General features: G+C 47.7%; 4 protein-coding genes across 9 annotated transcripts in view; 1 reads left to right on the top strand and 3 right to left on the bottom strand.

The window, feature by feature from the left end:
- Nucleotides 1–19,342, bottom strand: part of LOC310837528 (uncharacterized protein) — a 331,410-nt gene that overhangs the window by 40,544 nt on the left and 271,524 nt on the right. The window lies entirely within an intron of this gene.
- Nucleotides 1–19,342, top strand: part of LOC310837236 (uncharacterized protein) — a 501,393-nt gene that overhangs the window by 363,545 nt on the left and 118,506 nt on the right. The window lies entirely within an intron of this gene.
- Nucleotides 1–19,342, bottom strand: part of LOC310837598 (uncharacterized protein) — a 202,246-nt gene that overhangs the window by 160,162 nt on the left and 22,742 nt on the right. The gene's annotated exons all lie outside the window — the stretch shown is intronic.
- On the bottom strand, nucleotides 26–18,544 carry LOC310837299 (uncharacterized protein). Of its 2 annotated transcripts, XM_083723637.1 has the most exons (8): nucleotides 18,019–18,543; nucleotides 14,912–15,876; nucleotides 14,041–14,155; nucleotides 13,259–13,323; nucleotides 10,365–10,491; nucleotides 9,414–9,512; nucleotides 5,744–5,866; nucleotides 26–4,922 (listed from the first exon to the last, which is right to left on the bottom strand). In XM_083723637.1, the coding sequence occupies exons 2-8, from the start codon at nucleotides 15,683–15,685 to the stop codon at nucleotides 3,826–3,828; spliced, it is 2,400 nt and encodes a 799-aa protein (XP_083579763.1). In that variant the 5' UTR covers nucleotides 15,686–15,876; nucleotides 18,019–18,543; the 3' UTR covers nucleotides 26–3,825. The 2 variants fall into 2 exon arrangements, with proteins under 2 accessions (XP_083579763.1, XP_083579764.1); XM_083723638.1 differs by lacking the exon at nucleotides 5,744–5,866 and having other exon boundaries at nucleotides 18,019–18,544.

Here is a 19,342-nt window from a genome sequence, read left to right as displayed (position 1 = left end):
AATGCACTGTGGTAGATGCTGCATGTTTGTTTAATTGCATGTTTATTTCTTCTTCTATTTCTTCTATTGAATCTTATTTCTCATATTACATTTTATTGGTAATACAATTGGAATTCCATGGCACAAGGGAAGACAAAGTAACAAACAAAAGAAGAACTAGATTCAGGAGGATGGAGGAAGGGCTCTAGTATAATGCCAGAGCCCTGGCACTGCATTCTCATTCTCTCTCTCTTTCCATTACAAGTTTTCATATTCCGCTCAATTTACTGTCATAGTCACTGACTTCTCTTCCCCCCTTTCATGGTTCTAGATATTAACGCATTGCAACTGCATATTCTTATTACTCCATAATTTCCCCTCTCCCTCCGCATTACATCTTCATATACTTTAAACTGCTGAATTTACTCCAACCCTGCTTAACCTGTTTGACATGATTTTTCAGATATTCTGCAAACATTTTTCACTCCTCCTTAAATACTTCACCTTCCTGGTCTCTTCTATAATTCATATTTGCTAATTCCACACGTTCCATCAATTTCATTTGCCATTCCTCCTTCGTTGGCGTTGTTCCCTCTGTCCATTTCCGAGCATATATCATTTGGGCTGCTGTGATTGCGTCAAGTAACAAATCATTTTGATCTGTGAGGACATCCTAATATTCCTAATAAGGAGATTTCTGGTCTTTTTATATAAGTCCTTTAAAACACCCCCCTCCATTTCATTATATATAATCTATATTGTTATAGATCATCTCCCATAAATCCTTTGCTGATTTACATGTCCACCACATATGATGAAATGTACCCTCCATTTCTTGATACACCAGAAATACAATTAAAATCAATATTTCATACAAACCACCACAGACCACAGTTTGGGAACCCTTGTAGTAGAGTTTGGGGTCCGCCTGCAAAAATGGGCCTGTTTAAACAATATGCTCCTAAAGATCAATGGTGCTGTGATTTTCAAGTACTAAACTTGGTGCACATGCATTATGGGCTTGAGACTGGAGGGCAAAGCGGAAGTCAGTCTGGTCAGAAATGTTTCCTCCTGGCATTATCTGTTGGGGGAGAGAGACAGAGAGAAGAGAAAGCAGGGTTTACTCCTGAACTTGGTGCAGCAATACAGTCTGAACAGAGGCCAGGATTTGTTATGTGAAATAAGCTTTCTTCCTCGGGTGACAATAAAACGTTCTTGTTAAGCAGGGACGTTTTGCTTGGTGTCTGGGCAGCTGGTGAAAGAACTGAGGATTATTTATTGAGGTTTTAAATAATTTATAATGGCTCCTTTTCCTGGTTTTATTCTCTTGTGCTGTATTCCACTTGAAGATGAGTGCCTTTTCCATAATTAAATTCTGGACATTTCCTTGAAGCTCATTTGAGATAATTTATTAAGGAACAAAATGCCATCGCACCAACCGGCTGTTAGAACAAACCAACCCAAAAGTAAACATCACACACAAACAAACACAGGGCTGAGCGGAATACATCTTCAATTCATTATGGTGTCACTCACCCAGGCTTTCCCACAGTAGGGTAGGCGTGTGTGTGTGTGTGTGTGTGTGAGAGAGAGAGAGAGAGAGAGAGAGAGAGAGGATGGTGTAAGCCAGAGGCCAGCAACCTAAGGCCCATGGGTTCCAGCCCATGAGCTTCCTAGAACCGGCCCATGGCCGTTCCATGGATTGGCATGGGGATTCCATCCTTTATTCCATGCTTTTTTCCCTCACGGCACCATTTTTTCTCTCGCTGTGGGGACTGACTTCTGGGTTGGAAGAGCGCTGGAAATAGCATGTGAGCATGCACACGGGTGTTCCTCCGTCCTGGAAGTGCACCAGAAAAAGCGTGTGTGCACGCGTATGGGAGTGCCTGCACACTCTATTTCCGGCGCACTTCTGGGACAGAGGTACGCCCATGCGTATACGCACACGCTATTTCCAGCGCTCTTCTGACCTGGAAGAGCGCCGGAAATAGCTTGAACGTACGCACGAGCACCCTCTGGCCCACTGAGAGGTCTGCTGGGGAGTGGACCAGCCCCACCTCAAAAAACGTTGCTGACCCCTGGTGTAAGCAGATGTCACCTGATGGAACAGCTTTTAGTTTTTGTAAGAATTGGAATATCTGTTCTCAGTGCTTTTTTTCTTTAAAAAAATGTATAGGGGTACTCTCATTTTGACTCGGGAAAACCACGATTTTATAGTTCAAATCGGGGGAAATGAATACAGTAAATGGGCAAAAGTACAAAGATTCACAAAATGTTTAGGGGTATGCATACCCCTGCGCCCCCTCAGAGAAAAAGGACTGTGTGTTCTTATCCAGAACCAAAGAACAACGCCGATTCAAAGGCAGAATTCAGAAGCACGGTACAGCTAATGAGGAAAAACAATGATATAGTGACAAAAATCAGGACAACGCGAATACAACAAGCTGGGACAGGCTTCCCCCAACATTGAAAGAGGCAGGCCTAATCTGAGACAGTTACTGGATTCTCCAGATGTCATTAAAGGACCTTCATGAGAAAGGACTTTTAGCTACAAAGGCCTTGTCCCTCCTCTGTTTCTGCTTGTCTAAGGAAAAGTTTGGATGAAGGCAGGAGGGAGAGGACCTCAACACCTGCGAATTAGGTGTAAAGGTAAGCATGGGGAATAACCGTTTTAAGCAAGCTGCTAGTGTCTGACCACAATTGTATATTTTCATGCATTGCAGTTGGAACTGTCTGCTTTGTGGCTTTTTGCGGCCCTGGTTTTGACAGCATTTTAAAATGCCGGCTGGTTTGCTTTTGATTCGCAGGGGAGACCCTCTGCCTGATTGATCACGTCCCTCCAACATAATCACCTTCCTTCGATCAACATGGGCTCTTGAACTTAACCCTAACCACAGCGTGGACTCGTTTCCTTCCGCAAATGTATTGGGGGAGAGGGGAGCGGACACAACCCGCTTTCAGTACTCCTTGCACCTGAAAAAGGGCAAACTGCTTTGCTCCCATTTTGCACAGGCACCCAGAGCTTCCTGCTGAAATCCAGTAACTGTTGGGTGAGTGGTTGCCCTATGTTGGTTCGCCATAATGCAAAAGCTTGTGTCCCCAACCCCACACCAAGGTATCTGGTTGGCCACTGTGAAAACAGGATGCTGGACTAGATTTTGTGCAAATAAAAGATAACGGAAGAGGAGATTGTGGGAGAGATACCTGATGTGAGGGAGGGGGATGACAACAGGAGAAATACGTCTATACTTTACACATCCAACCTGCAAATGTCTACGTCCTAAGTGACATTTTACACTTATTTTCAGCTGCTTTTTGTTTTAATGTGAAAAGGAGTTCTGTCCCATGGGGAGGAATCCAAGGTGCCATACAGCTCGAAGGGCCAGAGGCCCCCCGAACTCAGCAGGGATGGCTCACTGTATTTTGAAGTAAATTCACGTTCCCATCTAAGAAATGGAGGAGGGATGTCTATGACGTCCGGAGACCAAAGTTACTTCATGGCACCACTGAGGAAAATCTGCCCCTTGTTCCAAGCTGCTTCAGAAAGGGCCCTTTTCTGTGTGGATTCTCCGATGTGTAAGAATGTTCTCCCAACCAACCAAGAGGATTCAAATGGCGACTGTCATCACCTCAATGCCTCAATTTCAAGAGTAGACAGCAGGCCTGGTTTGATCCAGCAAGACTCTGTTTCTCTCTTCTGTATTTATCCTTATATTTGGTAAGCCCCAAATTACAGCAGAAACCTTCTCCAACATCGGTCTCGAATGATTCTGAAATGTGATGCATTTTGCCCAAAACTTATTACACTTTGGGAGCAGGTTTTTGTTTTTTTTAAAAAGGAAACATTCATAAGGTGTCAAGCCCTGCGTGGGTTTTCTGATGATGAATGAGCTTATCTTTCTGGGGGAAGGTTTTTTGGCACTTTGAGCATTCATGCGGTTTTGATTCCGCATGGGTTCTCTGATGTCTTACCAGCTTCTCCTTCTGGAAGAAGCTTTTCCCACACTCAGAACACGCGAATGGCTTCTCCCCTGTGTGGATTCGCTGGTGCCGGATCAACTGGGCACTCTGGCAGAAGCTTTTCCCGCACTCGGGGCACCCGTAAGGCTTCTCTCCTGTGTGCATCCGCAGGTGAATGTCAAGGTATGACTTCCTGCTGAAGTTTTTCCCGCACTGAAGGCACTCGTAAGGCTTCTCGCCCGTGTGCATCCTCTGGTGTCTTATCAGCTGTCCTCTCTGGCAGAAACATTTCCCACACTGTAGGCAAGCGTAGGGCTTCTCTCCTGTGTGGATTCTCTGGTGTCGGATCAGCTGCCCGCTCTGGCAGAAGCTCTTCCTGCACTGCGGACACTCGTAAGGCTTCTCGCCCGTGTGGATTCTCTGGTGGGTGACGAGCGAGGACTTGTTGCTGAAGCTCTTTGCGCAGTGCAGACACTCGTACGGCTTCTCGCCTGTGTGGATTCTCTGGTGGGTGATAAGATGCGACCGCGTGCTGAAGCTCTTCCCGCACTGCGGGCACTCGTAAGGCCTCTCCCCCAAGTGGATTCTCTGGTGTGCAAGAAGGTTCTCCCTCTGGCAGAAGCTCTTCCCGCACTCGAGGCACTCGTAGGGCCTCTCAGCTGTGTGGATCATCTGGTGCACGATGAGCCCCGATTGGTGCTCAAACGCCTGCCCGCATTTGCGGCACATGTGGCACTCCTCTCCTGCGCCGATCGCGCCGGCGTTATCAGCCATGGCGGTTTCCACCTCCTGAATGGAGATGCCCCACATCTTCACAGCCCGCTGCCACTGCTGCCTGTTGGACTTGTAGCCCTGATCGAAGGCATTGGACTTCACAGAAACGTCCCTGAGGGAAACCCCCAGGAACCTCCCGTCAGAACTGGCTGACCTAGGGCCATCTTGATGCATCCTGCCCATCTCGCTCTCACTGGCAGTGCCGTCGCCTGAAGAGATTAGAGAGACAAGAAGACACAGGCCGTGATATCACTCCATCTGACAGGAGAGGAGGAAAACAGAAAGTACCATAGGGGCAGAACAATGGACTCCATCGTAATGCTTCAAAACAAAGATGGCAAGAGTTTTGAGCTGATAGGATGAAGCCCATTGCGTCTGACTGGAACATTTCTTCTCAAACTCTGAGGTTTGGGTTGTGAGTGTTGCTGCTTTTTAAGACAAAACAGCACGATTTACACGCATGATATTAGGCTCAGGGGAACTCCAAGGTTTAGTGAGGTGTAGACACACAGAGAGAAAAACTTTAGAAGTAATAATAATAATAATAATAATAATAATAATAATAATAATAATTTATTTATACTCCACCCACCCAGCCATGTTGGGCGGCTCCCAATCAAGTGTTAAAAACAATACAGCATTAAATATTAAAAACTTCCCTAAACAAGGCTGCCTTCAGATGTCTTTTAAAGAGAAGATAGCTGCTTATTTCCTTCACATCTGAAGGGAGGGCGTTCCACAGGGCGGGTGCCACAGAAAAGGCTCTTTGTCTGGTTCCCTGTAACCTTGCTTCTCGCAGCGAGGGAACTGCCAGAAGGCCCTCGGAGCTGGACCTCAGTGTCCAGGCTGAACGATGGGAGTGGAGACGCTCCTTCAGGTATACTGGACCGAGGCTGTTTAGGGCTTTAAAGGTCAGCACCAACACTTTTAATTGTGCTCGGAAACATACTGGGAGAAAAACAACCCAGAGGAGGCCCTAACCCAACAAACACCCCCTGAGCTGTGGCGCTCCTTCCTTTTGAATACTTACTTTCACAGTACTCGGCTGCCAGGAAAATGTCATCCTGAGACCCCCCTGGGAAAACTTGGGGCGCGTCTTCCAGATGTGGGATCCTTTCTACCGGAGGAGGTTCTTCTTTGATCTCATTTGCAGCTGTGACGCAGGGAAAGAGAAAGACCAGGAGGGAAATAGGAGTCCCTCTTTTAGAAAAGAGAAGAAACTTCAGAAAACAGAGAGGGTTCTAGACTGTGCACAACCCATACGGTAGTGGAAACACCGGAAAGTATATTGTAACCCTGGCTGGATCTAGAGACATCAAAGAAGCGTTTCAGTTAAACACGTTGTCAACTCATACAGGGAAATTGGGTTGGGAAAGACGGGACTCAACAACGTCATCTGGTGTCATGGTGTTATACTGCATATACAACACATATAAAAGGCTTTTTTCTTTACCAATCCAGCTGAGTCCCCAGGGTTTCCCAAATGTGGATGTCCTGTTGTTTTGGACTACAACTCCCATCATCCCTAGCTAGCAGGCTCCATGGTCAGGGGTGATGGGAATTGTAGTCCAAAAACAACAGGAAATCCACATTTGGGAAACACTGTTGTAACCCGGGGAGGTGTAAGTGGCCTGGCACAACTGTTTCTGAAGGCAACCCTGTTTAGGGAAGTTTTTTATGTCTGATGTTTTACCGTCTTTTTAATATTCTGTTGGGAGCCGTCCAGAGTGGCTGGGCAAGCCCAACCAGATGAGTGGGGTATAAGTAATAAATTGTGGTGATGATGATGTCCACCATTGTGTGTGGCCTTTCATAGAAGCAGGCCTTCACTGCTCTCCTAAGCCTGACAGTGGTTAATGCTGAATTGTGTTGAACTATCTGCTTTCCAAGCCTCAATTCCTAATTCATGGGATTGTTCCCTGCAGCGGAGTAGCGTGGGTTGTCAGCACCCGGGGCAAGGCAAGTAATTTGCGCCCCTAACCCCTAACCTGCCGCCGCTGCCAGCTTCTTCTTGCTGCTGCCTGGGCTGGGGTATTTACGGTAAGGTAGCCATGGCGGCAGCAGCGGGTCCGTGTCAGGTGATCTGAGGCGAGTTGCCGCTGGCGCTGCCGCCCAAACGACGCTGCTTGCCCGGAGGAGGAGGAGGGCAGAGAGGCGAGGAAAATGCAACATGGCCCAGCAGCTGCAGCTGCAGCGGTGGCGGCGGGGCTGTGAGGAGGGGCTGCTTGGCGCGCCCTCTGCGGCCCTGACGCGCGGGGACCGTGGCGAGCGCTGAGAGCCGCTGCCTGCCGGATGCCTTCAGCCCGGACGCGCGCACAGCTCATCGGTTCCGCGAGACATGGGGCTCTGCTACAGCCTGCGCCCGAGGCTCTTCAGTGACTCCGGAGGCGGCGAGCGCCCCCCCCCCCAGATGTTGTGCCCGGTGCGGCCGGCCCCCCCTACACCCCCCATGCTACGCCACTGGTTCCCTGTACATAGTACATTGTTCCCTGTACTGCAGTACACGGGGAGGGTCCCAATATCCTGTTTGCCCGCCAGCCCAGATCATGAGATCCCTGGTGCCCAGTGCAGGTAATTTAGGAATTGCACCTCATGGATATAAGCCCTAACATTTGACCTAGAGAGTTGAGCTTTGGATGTAGGCCGGAAGGCTGCCATCAGATTTTGTGCGACCCATTGGCCAGCTTGAGGCCTCTCTGTCTCTTTGCAGCTGAAGGGAGGTGTCGCCATCGGCTTGCTTGGTATGTTGTTACTCTTCCGAATGATTTTCCTGCTGTTTAATAAATCTTAAGACTTCTTCACCACTTATATCACACATTTATTTCCAAACCCCTGGGGGGGAAAGAACCCCCTTGCCGTTGGCAAGACCTTCAAAGCACATTATTTCCCACAAAATGTGAGGGGTCAACTGCAGTACCACCCACAATTCTTAAAAGGAAATAATGTGCTTCTAATATGCTTTAAAAGGTCCAGCACCGAGGGCCTTCTGGTGGCTCCCTCACTGCAAGAAGTGAGGTTACAAGGTAGAGGGCCTTCTTAGCAGTGGCGCCTGCCCTGTGGGACGCCCTCCCATCAGAGTTTAAGGAAATAAGCAACTATCTTGTCTTTTAAAAGTAAGAAGGCAGCCCTGTTTAGGGAAGTTTTTAATGTTTAATGCTGTATTGTGTTTTTAATATTTGGTTGGAAGCCGCCCAGAGTGGCTGGGGAAACCCAGCCAGATGGGCGGGGTATAAATTATTATTATTATTATTATTATTATTATTATTATTATTATTATTATTATTTCTTATTATGCATACACAGCCCAGGGTCAAACTTAAAAACAATGAATCTTGAGGGGATCATCTTCCTGCACTCTTTAGTACAGTGGTACATCAGGTTACATACCCTTCAGGTTACATACGCTTCAGGTTACAGACTCTGCTAACCCAGAAATAGTGCTTCAGGTTAAGAACTTTGCTTCAGGATAAGAACAGAAATCAGGCTCCAGCAGTGCAGCAGCAGCAGAAGGCTCCATTAGCTAAAGTGGTGCTTCAGGTTAAGAACAGTTTCAGGTTAAGAATGGACCTCTGGAACAAATTAAATACTTAACCTGAGGTACCACTGTATATGCAATTTTTTGTACAGCTTACTTGGTCAGAGAACTCCACTGCAAAATTTGGGGAGGTGCAAATTTAGAAAGATATCTGTGTTTCAGTTCATGTATTGCTTCAGAAAGTACGAGAGAATATAATTTCTCCCTCATCCCTAGCTCTGTCACTGAACTACAGGGGATTCCTCAAAGGCCTAGGAACATAGGAAGATACCCTATGTGGATTAGACCATTTGGCCACCCAGTTCTAACTGCCAACTGTACTGCAATCCAGTGTTGCAGGCAGAGGCCTTTTTCTAGTCCTGCTCCTTGGGATACTTTGAGTGGAGATGGACCTACGGTACTCTGTATGCTTATCGTCCCGGAGCTATGTCTCACTCACAGAACCAAAAGGGTACAGTCACTCCAATCACCTGGGCAGGAGTCCCAGAAAACTCCACAGTCTCATTTTGTTGCACTGAAAGATGTGCTTGTCTTGTTTTGGTGATGGCAAATACAATTCTGAGTGAGGACATCACTTGCAAAATCAGCCAAAACAATTTCTGAACTCTTTGGAATTATAAAATAACTCCTCAAATTGTTTGGGTGTGTTTTTTAAATATAAATATTATTTAGATCTATATATAGTGCACATGATTGATGCTTTTGAATTATGGTGCTGGAGGAGACTCTTGAGAGTCCCATGGACTGCAAGAAGATCAAAGCTCTCCATTCTGAAGGAAATCAGCCCTGAGTGCTCACTGGAAGGACAGATCCTGAAGCTGAGGCTCCAAGACTTTGGCCACCTCATGAGAAGAGAAGACTCCCTGGAAAAGACCCTGATGTTGGGAAAGATGGAGGGCACAAGGAGAAGGGGACAACAGAGGACGAGATGGTTGGACAGTGTTCTCGAAGCTACCAGCATGAGTTTGACCAAACTGCGGGAGGCAGTGGAAGACAGGAGTGCCTGGCATGCTCTGGTCCAGGGGGTCACAAAGAGTCGGACACGACTAAACGACTAAACAACACAGTGCGCATGAGAATAAATTTTGGCAACCTCACCAGCCATTTGAGGGGATTATAAAAAAATTTAGGCATGAATGGTCCCATCACACAGGTGAGCAGTTACCTGCAAAACCTCCTTTTCCTGTTTCCTCAGGGTCTTGAGTGAATAAATCTTCCTTTCCTTCCGGCCAGGGGACGGGGTCTGGTTTGGGAATCAAAAGTCCTTTACAGAAGGGAAGAAAACATAGGAAGTTAAGGAGTGATTTCTGTCATCTCAAGTCATCTAAGTTAGAAAAACACGTCCTTGACCTGCTACTTTTCTATCTACGGGGAAATATTTCCCTGTTTCTAAAAAAGTTGAAGGAACACTTAAAAACATGCCACTGCAGAACTGCAATTCCCAGAGTAGCTTAACAACCAGTCCCTCTCTACCAGGGAATTCTGGGACTTGTAGCTCTGTGAGAATTAATACTTTTATTATTTATATGCTGCTCATCTGACTATATACCAAAACCCTCCAACGGTCTCCTATCTTTCAGTATATGTTGGAGGACAGAGTGGAAAGCTGAGCAGAAGGGGAAATCAAATGAGAGAAAAAAGGGTGCAGCCAGCCAGAATTCCAAACTGAAGTCTACTCTGCTGCAACATTTTATCGCAGGTTCCACTTGTAAGCTAAGAAACGGAAGGGACATGCAGCCGTACCTTGGTTTCCAAACAGCTTAGTTATCGAGCGTTTTGATTCCCAAACGCCGCCAACGCGGAAGTGAGTGTTCCGGTTTGTGAACTATTTTTAGAAGCCGAACGTCCGACGGGCCTTCCACGGCTTCCAATTGGCTGCAGGAGCTTCCTGCAGCCAATCAAAACCTGCGCTTTGTTTACAAACGTTCTGGAAGTCGAACGGACTTCCAGAACGGATTCCGTTCGATTTCCAATGTACGACTGTACTAGGGTCAATTCTATTTTTAAAGAGGAGACTGCCCCTGATAAATAGTCGTGGCTGACATACATGGAAGACACAAGCTGCTTTTTCCCTCCCCCTTGCTCCCTTACAGGTTACTTCAGAGCAGATTCTTACCCAAGGAGGCCATATTCCCATAATTCTCCAACGTGACCTCCTTGTACAGAAGTCTTTGGTCCGGATCCAGCAAGGCCCATTCTTCCTCTGCAAAGTAAACCGCCACCTCCTCGAAGGCCAACGGTCCCTGAAATAAGGAAAATGTTGCTTCCTCAACGCTTGACGTCTATTATTATTTATTATTATTTATTGCCTTTATATCCCCGCAGGAACTCAAGGGGATGTAATTGGTTCACACACACACCCCAGCTCATCTCCTGTTGTTATCATATAATTATAGAGTTGGAAGGGGATCCCAGGTGTCATTTAGTCCAACCCCCAGCCATAGAGGGGGGTTATCATCTCAACAACCCTGTAAGGTGGGTTAGGCTAAGAGACAGTGACAGGCCCAAAGTCGCCCAGTGAGGTTCATGGCTGGGATTACCCAGGTTCTAGTCCGACACTCTAACTCAGGGGTCAGCAAACATTTTCAGCCACTGTCCCTCAGACCTTGGTGGGCGGCCAGACTATACTTTGAAAGGAAAAAAATGAACAAATTCCTATGCCCTACAAATAACCCAGAGATGCATTTTAAATACAGTAGTACCTCGGGTTACAGACGCTTCAGGTTACAGACGCTTCAGGTTACAGACGCGGCGGCAGTGGGAGGCCCCATTAGCTAAAGTGGTACCTCAGGTTAAGAACAGTTTCAGGTTAAGGAAGGGCCTCCAGAACAAATTAAGTTCTTACCCAGAGGTACCACTGTAAAAACACACATTCTACTCATGTAGAAACACCAGGCAGGCCCCACAAATAACCCAGAGATGCATTTTAAATAAAAGGGCACATTCCAATCATGTAAAAACACGCCGATTCCTGGACCATCCTTGGGCCGGATTTAGAAGGCGATTGGGCCGGATCTGGCCTTAGTATGCCTACCCATGCTCTAACCACTACACCACAGCGACTTTCCCAGGGAGGATGCAAGAATTCTCCTTGTTTACAAGAGAGGTGGGGAACCTGTTTTGACCCAATGGGACAGACCCTTATTAATCTCCACCCCGCTCCATTGGCCAACTTTGACAGGTGGGTGGGACAACCCACCTGATGTCGTTGTGATGTCAGGTGGCTGACAGGTGGGTTGTCCCGCCCACCAGTCCAAGACCCTTGGCACGGCTCCTCCCAGGCTCCTGGCAGTCAGCTGGGAACTGCAGTGCCAAGGGACTCTGCTGGGGTCTTCCCAGGCGCTGAGCGCAGGGTTGGAAAGAATCAGATCCTGGGTGGAACTTGGGACTTGAGCACAACAACATCCTCCCCTCCTGTGTTTTCCCAGAACTGATGTTTAGACGCATTCCTACAGTGGAGATGTCAGGATGCTGTCAGTGGCTCCCAGCTGGTTGCCCAGGAAAGTATAAAGACAAGGAAAAGTTACTTACCGTCCTTTTTTATTTCAATATTACAGAGAGAGGCTATAGAACCCAGCCTCTGTGATAATGGCGTTGTCCTGAGTAAATCTCCACCCACCCCCATCTCCCCCACTTCCTTTTTTTAAAATTTAAATTATGTTATTGGTTTTCACATATTACTTTGCAATACAGATATACCAAAGCCAACACCATTTCTACATTTACATTTCTATTTCCTCAATCCATCATATTCTTTTCTCCTTCCTCCCACTTCCCTCCGCCCCCCACTCGATTTCCTCCACGTTATACAAATTACAATCATCTTTGCATTCTACAACCTTCTCAAATCATCTACATATTCTTATTATCTTTCCTTACTAATTATTCTTCCATCCAGTACTTCACATTTTAATCTAGGCATATTAGCATATCTTTTTTTTTTGAGCAATATTTTGCCATATATTCATCAAAACATTTCCACTCCCTTTTTAATTTTTGATTCGACTGATTTCTTATTATAGCAGTTAATTTTGCCAAAATTAAATATTCATTTACAAATCCATTCCTCCTTTGTGGGTATAGTTTGTGACTTCCACCTAGAAGTCTCTCCCACTTCCTTGTTCGTCATCCTCATCATCTCCTCCACAGGTGCTGCTATGTGCCTTTGAGGTCTTTGCTCTCCTACTTTTAACGCTCGCCGGGTTCTGGGAGATGGAGGTTTCTGGGATGCTTTCTAGTGACACCGTGTCAGGATAGGAAGGCGGTCTCCACCATTCCTCCTCTGCCCAGTCCCTGACAGGAGGCAGAGCATGGGCATCAGGGCTAGTAAGATGCTTTGAGATTTGTTTTACTGCAAAGTGATAAATAAATGCAATACAGGGGTACCTCTGGATGCGAACGGGATCCGTTCTGGAGCCCCGTTCACATCCTGAAGCAAACGCAATCCACGTCTGCGCGTGCACGGGTCGCGATTTGCTGCTTCCGCTCATGCACGTGACATCATTTTGAGCGTCTGCGCATGTGCGAGCGGCGAAACCCGGAAATAACGTGCTCCGTTACTTCTGGGTCGCCGTGGAGCGCAACCCAAAAATGCTTAACCTGAAGCTACTTCAACCCGAGGTATGACTATAGAGCCATACCTTGGATCCCGAATGCCTTGGAACTCGGACGTTTTGGCTCCCGAACACTACAAATCCAGAAGTGAGTGTTCTGGTTTGCGAACGTACTTTGGAAGCCGAACGTCTGATGGGGCTTCCGGGGCTTCTGATTAGCTGTAGGAGCTTCCTGCAGCCAATCAGAAGCTGTAATTTGGTTCCCAAACGTTTTGGAAGTCGAACGGACTTCTGGAATGGATTTCGTCTGACTCCCAAGGTACGAACCAGAAAAAAGTGTGCACATCCAACATCCGGCAAATTCTTAACCACGTGGCAAACCACCTCAACTACATCTCTATTCCCTCTTCCTCACCTTCCCTCCCCAACCGCCGCAACTCCCATGTTGGGGCCTCACCTGAGTTGGCTCCGGAGCAGGATGACGAGATGAGCCACAGGAAATCAGACGCTGCGTCCCACTGGCTACAAGGCAGGAAGGGATGGGAGAAGCAAAAGGGGAGACAGGCCACCATTACATTCGTTTCATTTATTCAAAACATTTCTCAGGTCTCCACGCTTCTAATTCTACAATTATATTATTCTATTATTGTTTAAGGGACGCGGGTGGCGCTGTGGGTTAAACCACAGAGCCTAGGACTTGCCGATCAGATGGTCGGCGGTTCGAATCCCCGCGACAGGGTGAGCTCCCGTTGCTCGGTCCCTGCTGCTGCAACCTAGCAGTTCGAAAGCACATCAAAGTGCAAGTAGATAAATAGGTACCGCTCCAGCAGGAAGGTAAACGGCGTTTCCGTGCGCTGCTCTGGTTCGCCAGAAGTGGCTTAGTCATGCTGGCCACATGACCTGGAAGCTGTACACTGGCTCCCTTGGCCAGTAAAGCGAGATGAGCGCCGCAACCCCAGAGTCGGCCACGACTGGACCTAATGGTCAGGGGTCCCTTTACCTTTTTATTATTGTAAAACTGCTCTGGGAATTGTGGCTCTGGGAACAGAATAGGGGTCTTCCCAGGATCCTTTGGGGGAAGCCGTGATGGTATGAAGCAGCTTTAAATGTAGGTTGTTTATGTTTAATGTTATACACATATACCTAGGTCTATGCCCCCTTGAATTCATGACTGAAGGAAACAAAACCTTTGTAAACAAGCCGCTTTTGTAAAGTCTCACCCATCCCATAACTCCTTACCAAGCAGACTGGCATCTTCATTCTCCTCCTCCTCCTCCTTGCATAAAGGTCCTGGCTGAATAACCAAAGGTGAGAGGAGACCCAGAGCAGTCTTCCTTTTTTCCTCCTCAGGTACCTGGAGCAACAGAGAGGACATAAGAGCATCAGAAGAGTATTTTGGATCCGACCAGTTGGCCCATCTAGTCCAGCATCCTGTTCTTACTAGATACCTGTGGGCAAGGACCCCTTGTTCAAGGCAGAGTGACAGACATTAGAAGGAGCACCAAAAGGAAACAGTGCTATTCTAGCCAGGAGTGGGGAAACCTGCAAGCACCTCCAGATGTTGCTGGACTACAACTCCCATCATCCCAGACCACTGACCACGCTAGCCGCAAAGGCTGATGGGAGTTGGAGTCCAGCAACACCCAGAAGGCACGGGGCTGGCAAAGCTTGTTTTAGAGGAGTTTAGAGGGCAGGTTCTGTTGCCGTTGATAATAAATGGGCAGCCAGAAAATGTCATGAGTACTGAGTGAGCAGGATCCCATTTAATGGGTTTTGATGTTTTGCTTGGATTGTTTAATTTGTCAGTTTGATGGCCTTTTGTATACAGTGGTACCTCAGGTTACAGATGCTTCAGGTTACAAACTCCGCTAACCCAGAAATAGTACCTCGGGTTAAGAACTTTGCTTCAGGATGAGAACAGAAATCGCACTGAGCGGCAGCAGTGGGAGGCCCCATTAGCTAAAGCGGTGCTTCAGGTTAAGAACGGTTTCAGTTTAAGAACGGACCTCCAGAACAAATTAAGTTCTTAACCTGAGGTACCACTGTACTGCTCTGCAAAAAAAAATAAAAAATTATGATAAGTGCCCCTTTGGATATTCGGTGGCCTCACCTTCCGTTCCCATCCCTGAGGCTCATCCTCTTCCTGGCTCAGCAGGAAGTCCTCTGCCAGGGCCACCGCTTCAGCACAGCTCTCTGCGCCCCCTGCCTTGACCCAGCCCTGCATTTCCTGAGGCAGGACGGCGAAGAACTGCTCCAGGACCAACATCTCAACCATCTGCTCCTTGGTGTGCTTCTCCGGTTTCAGCCACTGACAGCACAGCGTCTGGAGCTGCCTGCAAATCTCTCGGGGTCCCTCCATCTCCCGGTAGCAGAAATGTCTGAAGCGTTTACGCTGGATTTCGGCGCTAATGTCACCGGGGACAGCTCCCCTTTCCACCCTGGCATCTTCCCTCCCTCTGGCATGCAGGCTCTTTGGGACTTCCGCGCTGAGATCTGGCGAGATCTGGGTCAACCTCTCCGCTCTAGGACACCGGTCACTTTGGGCTTGCTCTCCAATGGAGACCTTATCGCACCATCGAAGCTGCGGATTATGCCATCCTGCTTGAGGCAGCTGCAGGCCCCTCAAAAAGTCATGCCACTGGATTTCCCAGTGTTGGGCCAAACCTTCCTCGGGTTCCTGTTTAATCTGTAGCAGTGGCGGACCTTTGGAAAAGCCTTGGGCCGTCCCAGCTTGCACAAAATGGCGGCCTTTGTCTCCTTGTTCTTCTCCAATTGAATAATCTGGTGCTTCTGCCTCTTCCAATTTAATTCCTGCAGGCAACTCGTGAGCAAATAAAGGCTGAAATTGGAAGCCTACAGTTGCCATCCCTGACCCTCCAGACATCGAAAAGGCCTCTTTCGCCTCAACGGAGCTGGGTCTACAGATTTGCTCCGTGCCTCTTAACTAGAAGGAGGCTGCTTCGGCCCTGTAAAAAGCAAAATCTTTAGGAAAGGCTGAAGGGCTAGATCTTTAGAGGATAGAGACGGGTCACCCAGAAGGTGGATTCATTCTCAAGTCAGCGGACAGGCTTCTCCCTAAAGAAAAGAAGACATAAGCATATTGGATGAAGAGCTCCTGGATCAGACCTGTCTTGTCCGCCATCTTGGAAAATGCCGCCTCCCTGGGCTGGATGTAACTAGGAAGGCAAGCAGGTTGAGTCAGTCAGAGGTTGGTGGGGCAGTGCCCCATTTGCCCTAGGGCCTCAAGGACCATCCTCCATTGCTCTTTTTTCTATACAACTATTAAAGGCACAGGACCCCTGCCCATTTTTTCATCTGACTACCCCTCTTTAGAGAGACGCGGGTGGCGCTGTGGGTTAAACCACAGAGCCTAGGACTTGCTGACGGGGTGAGCTCCCGTTGCTTGGTCCCTGCTCCTGCCAACCTAGCAGTTCAAAAGCAACCAACTAAATGATTTAAGATAGTTAAAAATAAAGGTTTCAGTTGTGAAATATCAAGATTTCAAAAAGATTTGTGAGAAAATAATGTTAAATTATTATCTAAAATGTATAGCTTGCTTTTAGAGTGGTATACAACAGGTCAAGTTGGTAATGGACAAAGGATTTGGGACATAATGGGTTAAACCACAGAGCCTAGGACTTGCTGGTCAGAAGGTCTGCAGTTGGAATCCCCATGGCAGGGTGAGCTCCCATTGCTCAGTCCCTGCTCCTGCCAACCTAGCAGTTCGAAAGCACGTCAAAGTGCAAGTAGATAAATAGGTACTGCTCCGGCAGGAAGGTAAACGCCGTTTCCGTGCTCTGCTCTGGTTCGCCAGAAGTGGCTTAGTCATGCTGGCCACATGACCCGGAAGCTGTACGCCGGCTCCCTCGGCCAATAACGCTAGATGAGCGCCGCAACCCCAGTCGGCCACAACTGGACCTAATGGTCAGGGGTCCCTTTACCTTTACTCCTCTTTAGACAGACTTACCTTCCATCAGGAGGCACCCCCCCATTTCTTTCATTTCAGAGAATCCCTGAAAGCAAAGTTGTGCAGAATTCCCTACAAGCTGCATTTGATGTTAAAATTAGAACCCGCCCTCCTCCTGGTTGCTTTAGTTAGAAGAGGCAGATGGCTAAATAAACACGTGTGGCTTATTCCATTGTGTACACATTAGAGAAGACTCTTATTTTGCTCCTGCTGAAAGGATCCAAAACCTGGGATAGCTCAGTCGGTAGAGAATGAGACCCTTAATCTCAAGGTTGTGGGTTCGAGCCCCATGTTGTGCAAAAAATTATAATCCTGCATTGGAGGGTTGGACAAGACAACACTTGAAGTTGCTTCTAACTTTATAATTCAGCAACCCTTACAACCATCCCTGACAACACCCCCACAAAAAAAAATTGCTGCCAGAATGGTAGAAACACCATTAGGTCGCCACCTTCCTTCCCTCTGCCATGTTCCTGTGCAGCCTGAGAGACACAGAAATTAAGCAAAGGGACATTTTTTCCTGACACCCTCCTCTAAATTTTGCCTCCTAATGTGTGTGAATATTATTGCTGCCACCTTTCCACCCCGTCTCACTCCTGTACCTATTACAGCAGCCAGAGACACCGAAAATAAACAAGGGGGACATTTGTTTCTTGACACCCCTTCCCCCAATTTCCCCACCTGAACTGCAGAATCAACATTATGTTGCCACCTTTCTTCATTTACCATGCTCCTGTGTTCATCTGCAGCAGCCAGAGGCACGGAAAATAAACATTTTCTCCTGACATTCACACTCCGCACAGTTGCCACCTGTGTTGTGGGAACAACACTGAGTTGCCACATTTCCTCCCTGTGTCAAGCTCCTGTGCTCCCCCCCCCCCAACAAGAAATAAACAAGAGAATCTCCCATGTCTTTGTGGTCGTGGTTTGCCTGCTTTTTTGACAAAAACAACCAAAGCAAACCGTAATCATAAATCTTTGCACCCCAGTGGAGTTTCTACCTCTCATTCTGTTTATTTTAGACGCAACTCCCCAAACATGAGCAATAGATGCAAACAATAATATTAAGAATGACTACATCCTTGCAACCTCGTGCAAGGACCGGGGTGAGAGAGCATCATCCCTGCTCCTTACAGGCCCCTGTTCAGATGCCTTTTCTCCCTCTTTCTACTCCTCCATCCCTTGCAGATGAAATATTCCCTTTGTCCAAAAACAGCCACCCGCCTCCCCCCCCCTTTCTTTTAACTCACCCCTCCAGCACGCCCTGCAAGCAGCACCTCTGGCCCTTCCCAAAGATCTCTGTGTGTGTGTCTCTGAGCAAAGGAGGCCTCTGCATCCCTAGAAGGGAGGGAGAGAAGGAGGCAGAATAAGAAGAATAGCAATAACAACACAGGAAGGTCCTTTTGGCATCCCTCCTTCTCGGGAGCCTTTCTAGGAAGCTGGGCTCCATCTTCTCCTTTTTCTTAACCCTTTCCAAAGGCAGAGAATATACGCAAAGGTGCATATAGTTAAAGCTCTGGTTTTCCCAGTAGTGATGTATGGAAGTGAGAGCTGGACCATCAAGAAGGCTGATCGCCGAAGAATGGATGCTTTTGAATTCTGGTGCTGGAGGAGACTCTTGAGAGTCCCATGGACTGCAAGAAGATCAAACCTCTCCATTCTGAAGGAAATCAGCACTGAGTGCTCACTGGAAGGACAGATCCTGAAGCTGAGGCTCCAGTACTTTGGCCACCTCATGAGAAGAGAAGACTCCCTGGAAAAGACCCTGATGTTGGGAAAGATGAAGGCCACAAGGAGAAGGTGATTGCATGGCTCCCACAGACGAGAGGACGAGATGGTGGGACAGTGTTCTTGAAGCTACCAGCATGAGTCTGACCAGACTGCGGGAGGCAGTGGAAGACAGGAGTGCCTGGCGTGCTCTGGTCCAGGGGGTCACAAAGAGTCGCACACAACTAAACAACAACAACAAAGGCAGAATAGGAGGCAAGCAGGGAACTGCTGCTGGAGGGAGAAGGAATCGATTTCCCATCATGGTTCAAAACTGCACCAGGGACATTAGGAATCTACCCATAGCTGTCAACGTTTTCCTTTTTTAAAAGGGACATTCCCTTATTCTGAATAGGATTCCTCGCAAGAAAAGGGGAAAGTTGACAGCTCTGAATCTACCTTAGGCCAAGTCGGACTGTTGGTCCACCTACCTCAGGATGTCTGCACTGACTTGGCAACAGCTCTCCAGGACAGGAGACTCTTTTAATCTCAGGGTTGTGGGTTCGAGCCCCCAGGCTGGGAAAAATTACTCCTGCATTGCTGGATACATGACCTTTGGGGTCCCTTCCAATTCTACAATTCTATTATTATTTGTTCTTACTCTCCCAGGGATATGGTTCCCACAGAGATTTAGTAAGGGGGAGCCATGACTGTTTAAAGTGGTATTATGCTGTTTTCATAGAATCAGAATTGCAGAGCTGGAAGGGAGCTCAGTGGTCCTGTAGTCTAACCCCTTGCGATGCAGGAATCACAACTGAATCATACACGACAGGTGGCCCTCCAACCTTAAAAACGTCCAAGAAAGGA

The sequence above is a fragment of the Podarcis gaigeae genome (assembly GCF_964106915.1).
Source record: "Podarcis gaigeae genome assembly, chromosome: 2".
Classification (NCBI taxonomy): domain Eukaryota; kingdom Metazoa; phylum Chordata; class Lepidosauria; order Squamata; family Lacertidae; genus Podarcis; species Podarcis gaigeae.
This window is presented reverse-complemented; position numbering and strand designations above follow the sequence as displayed.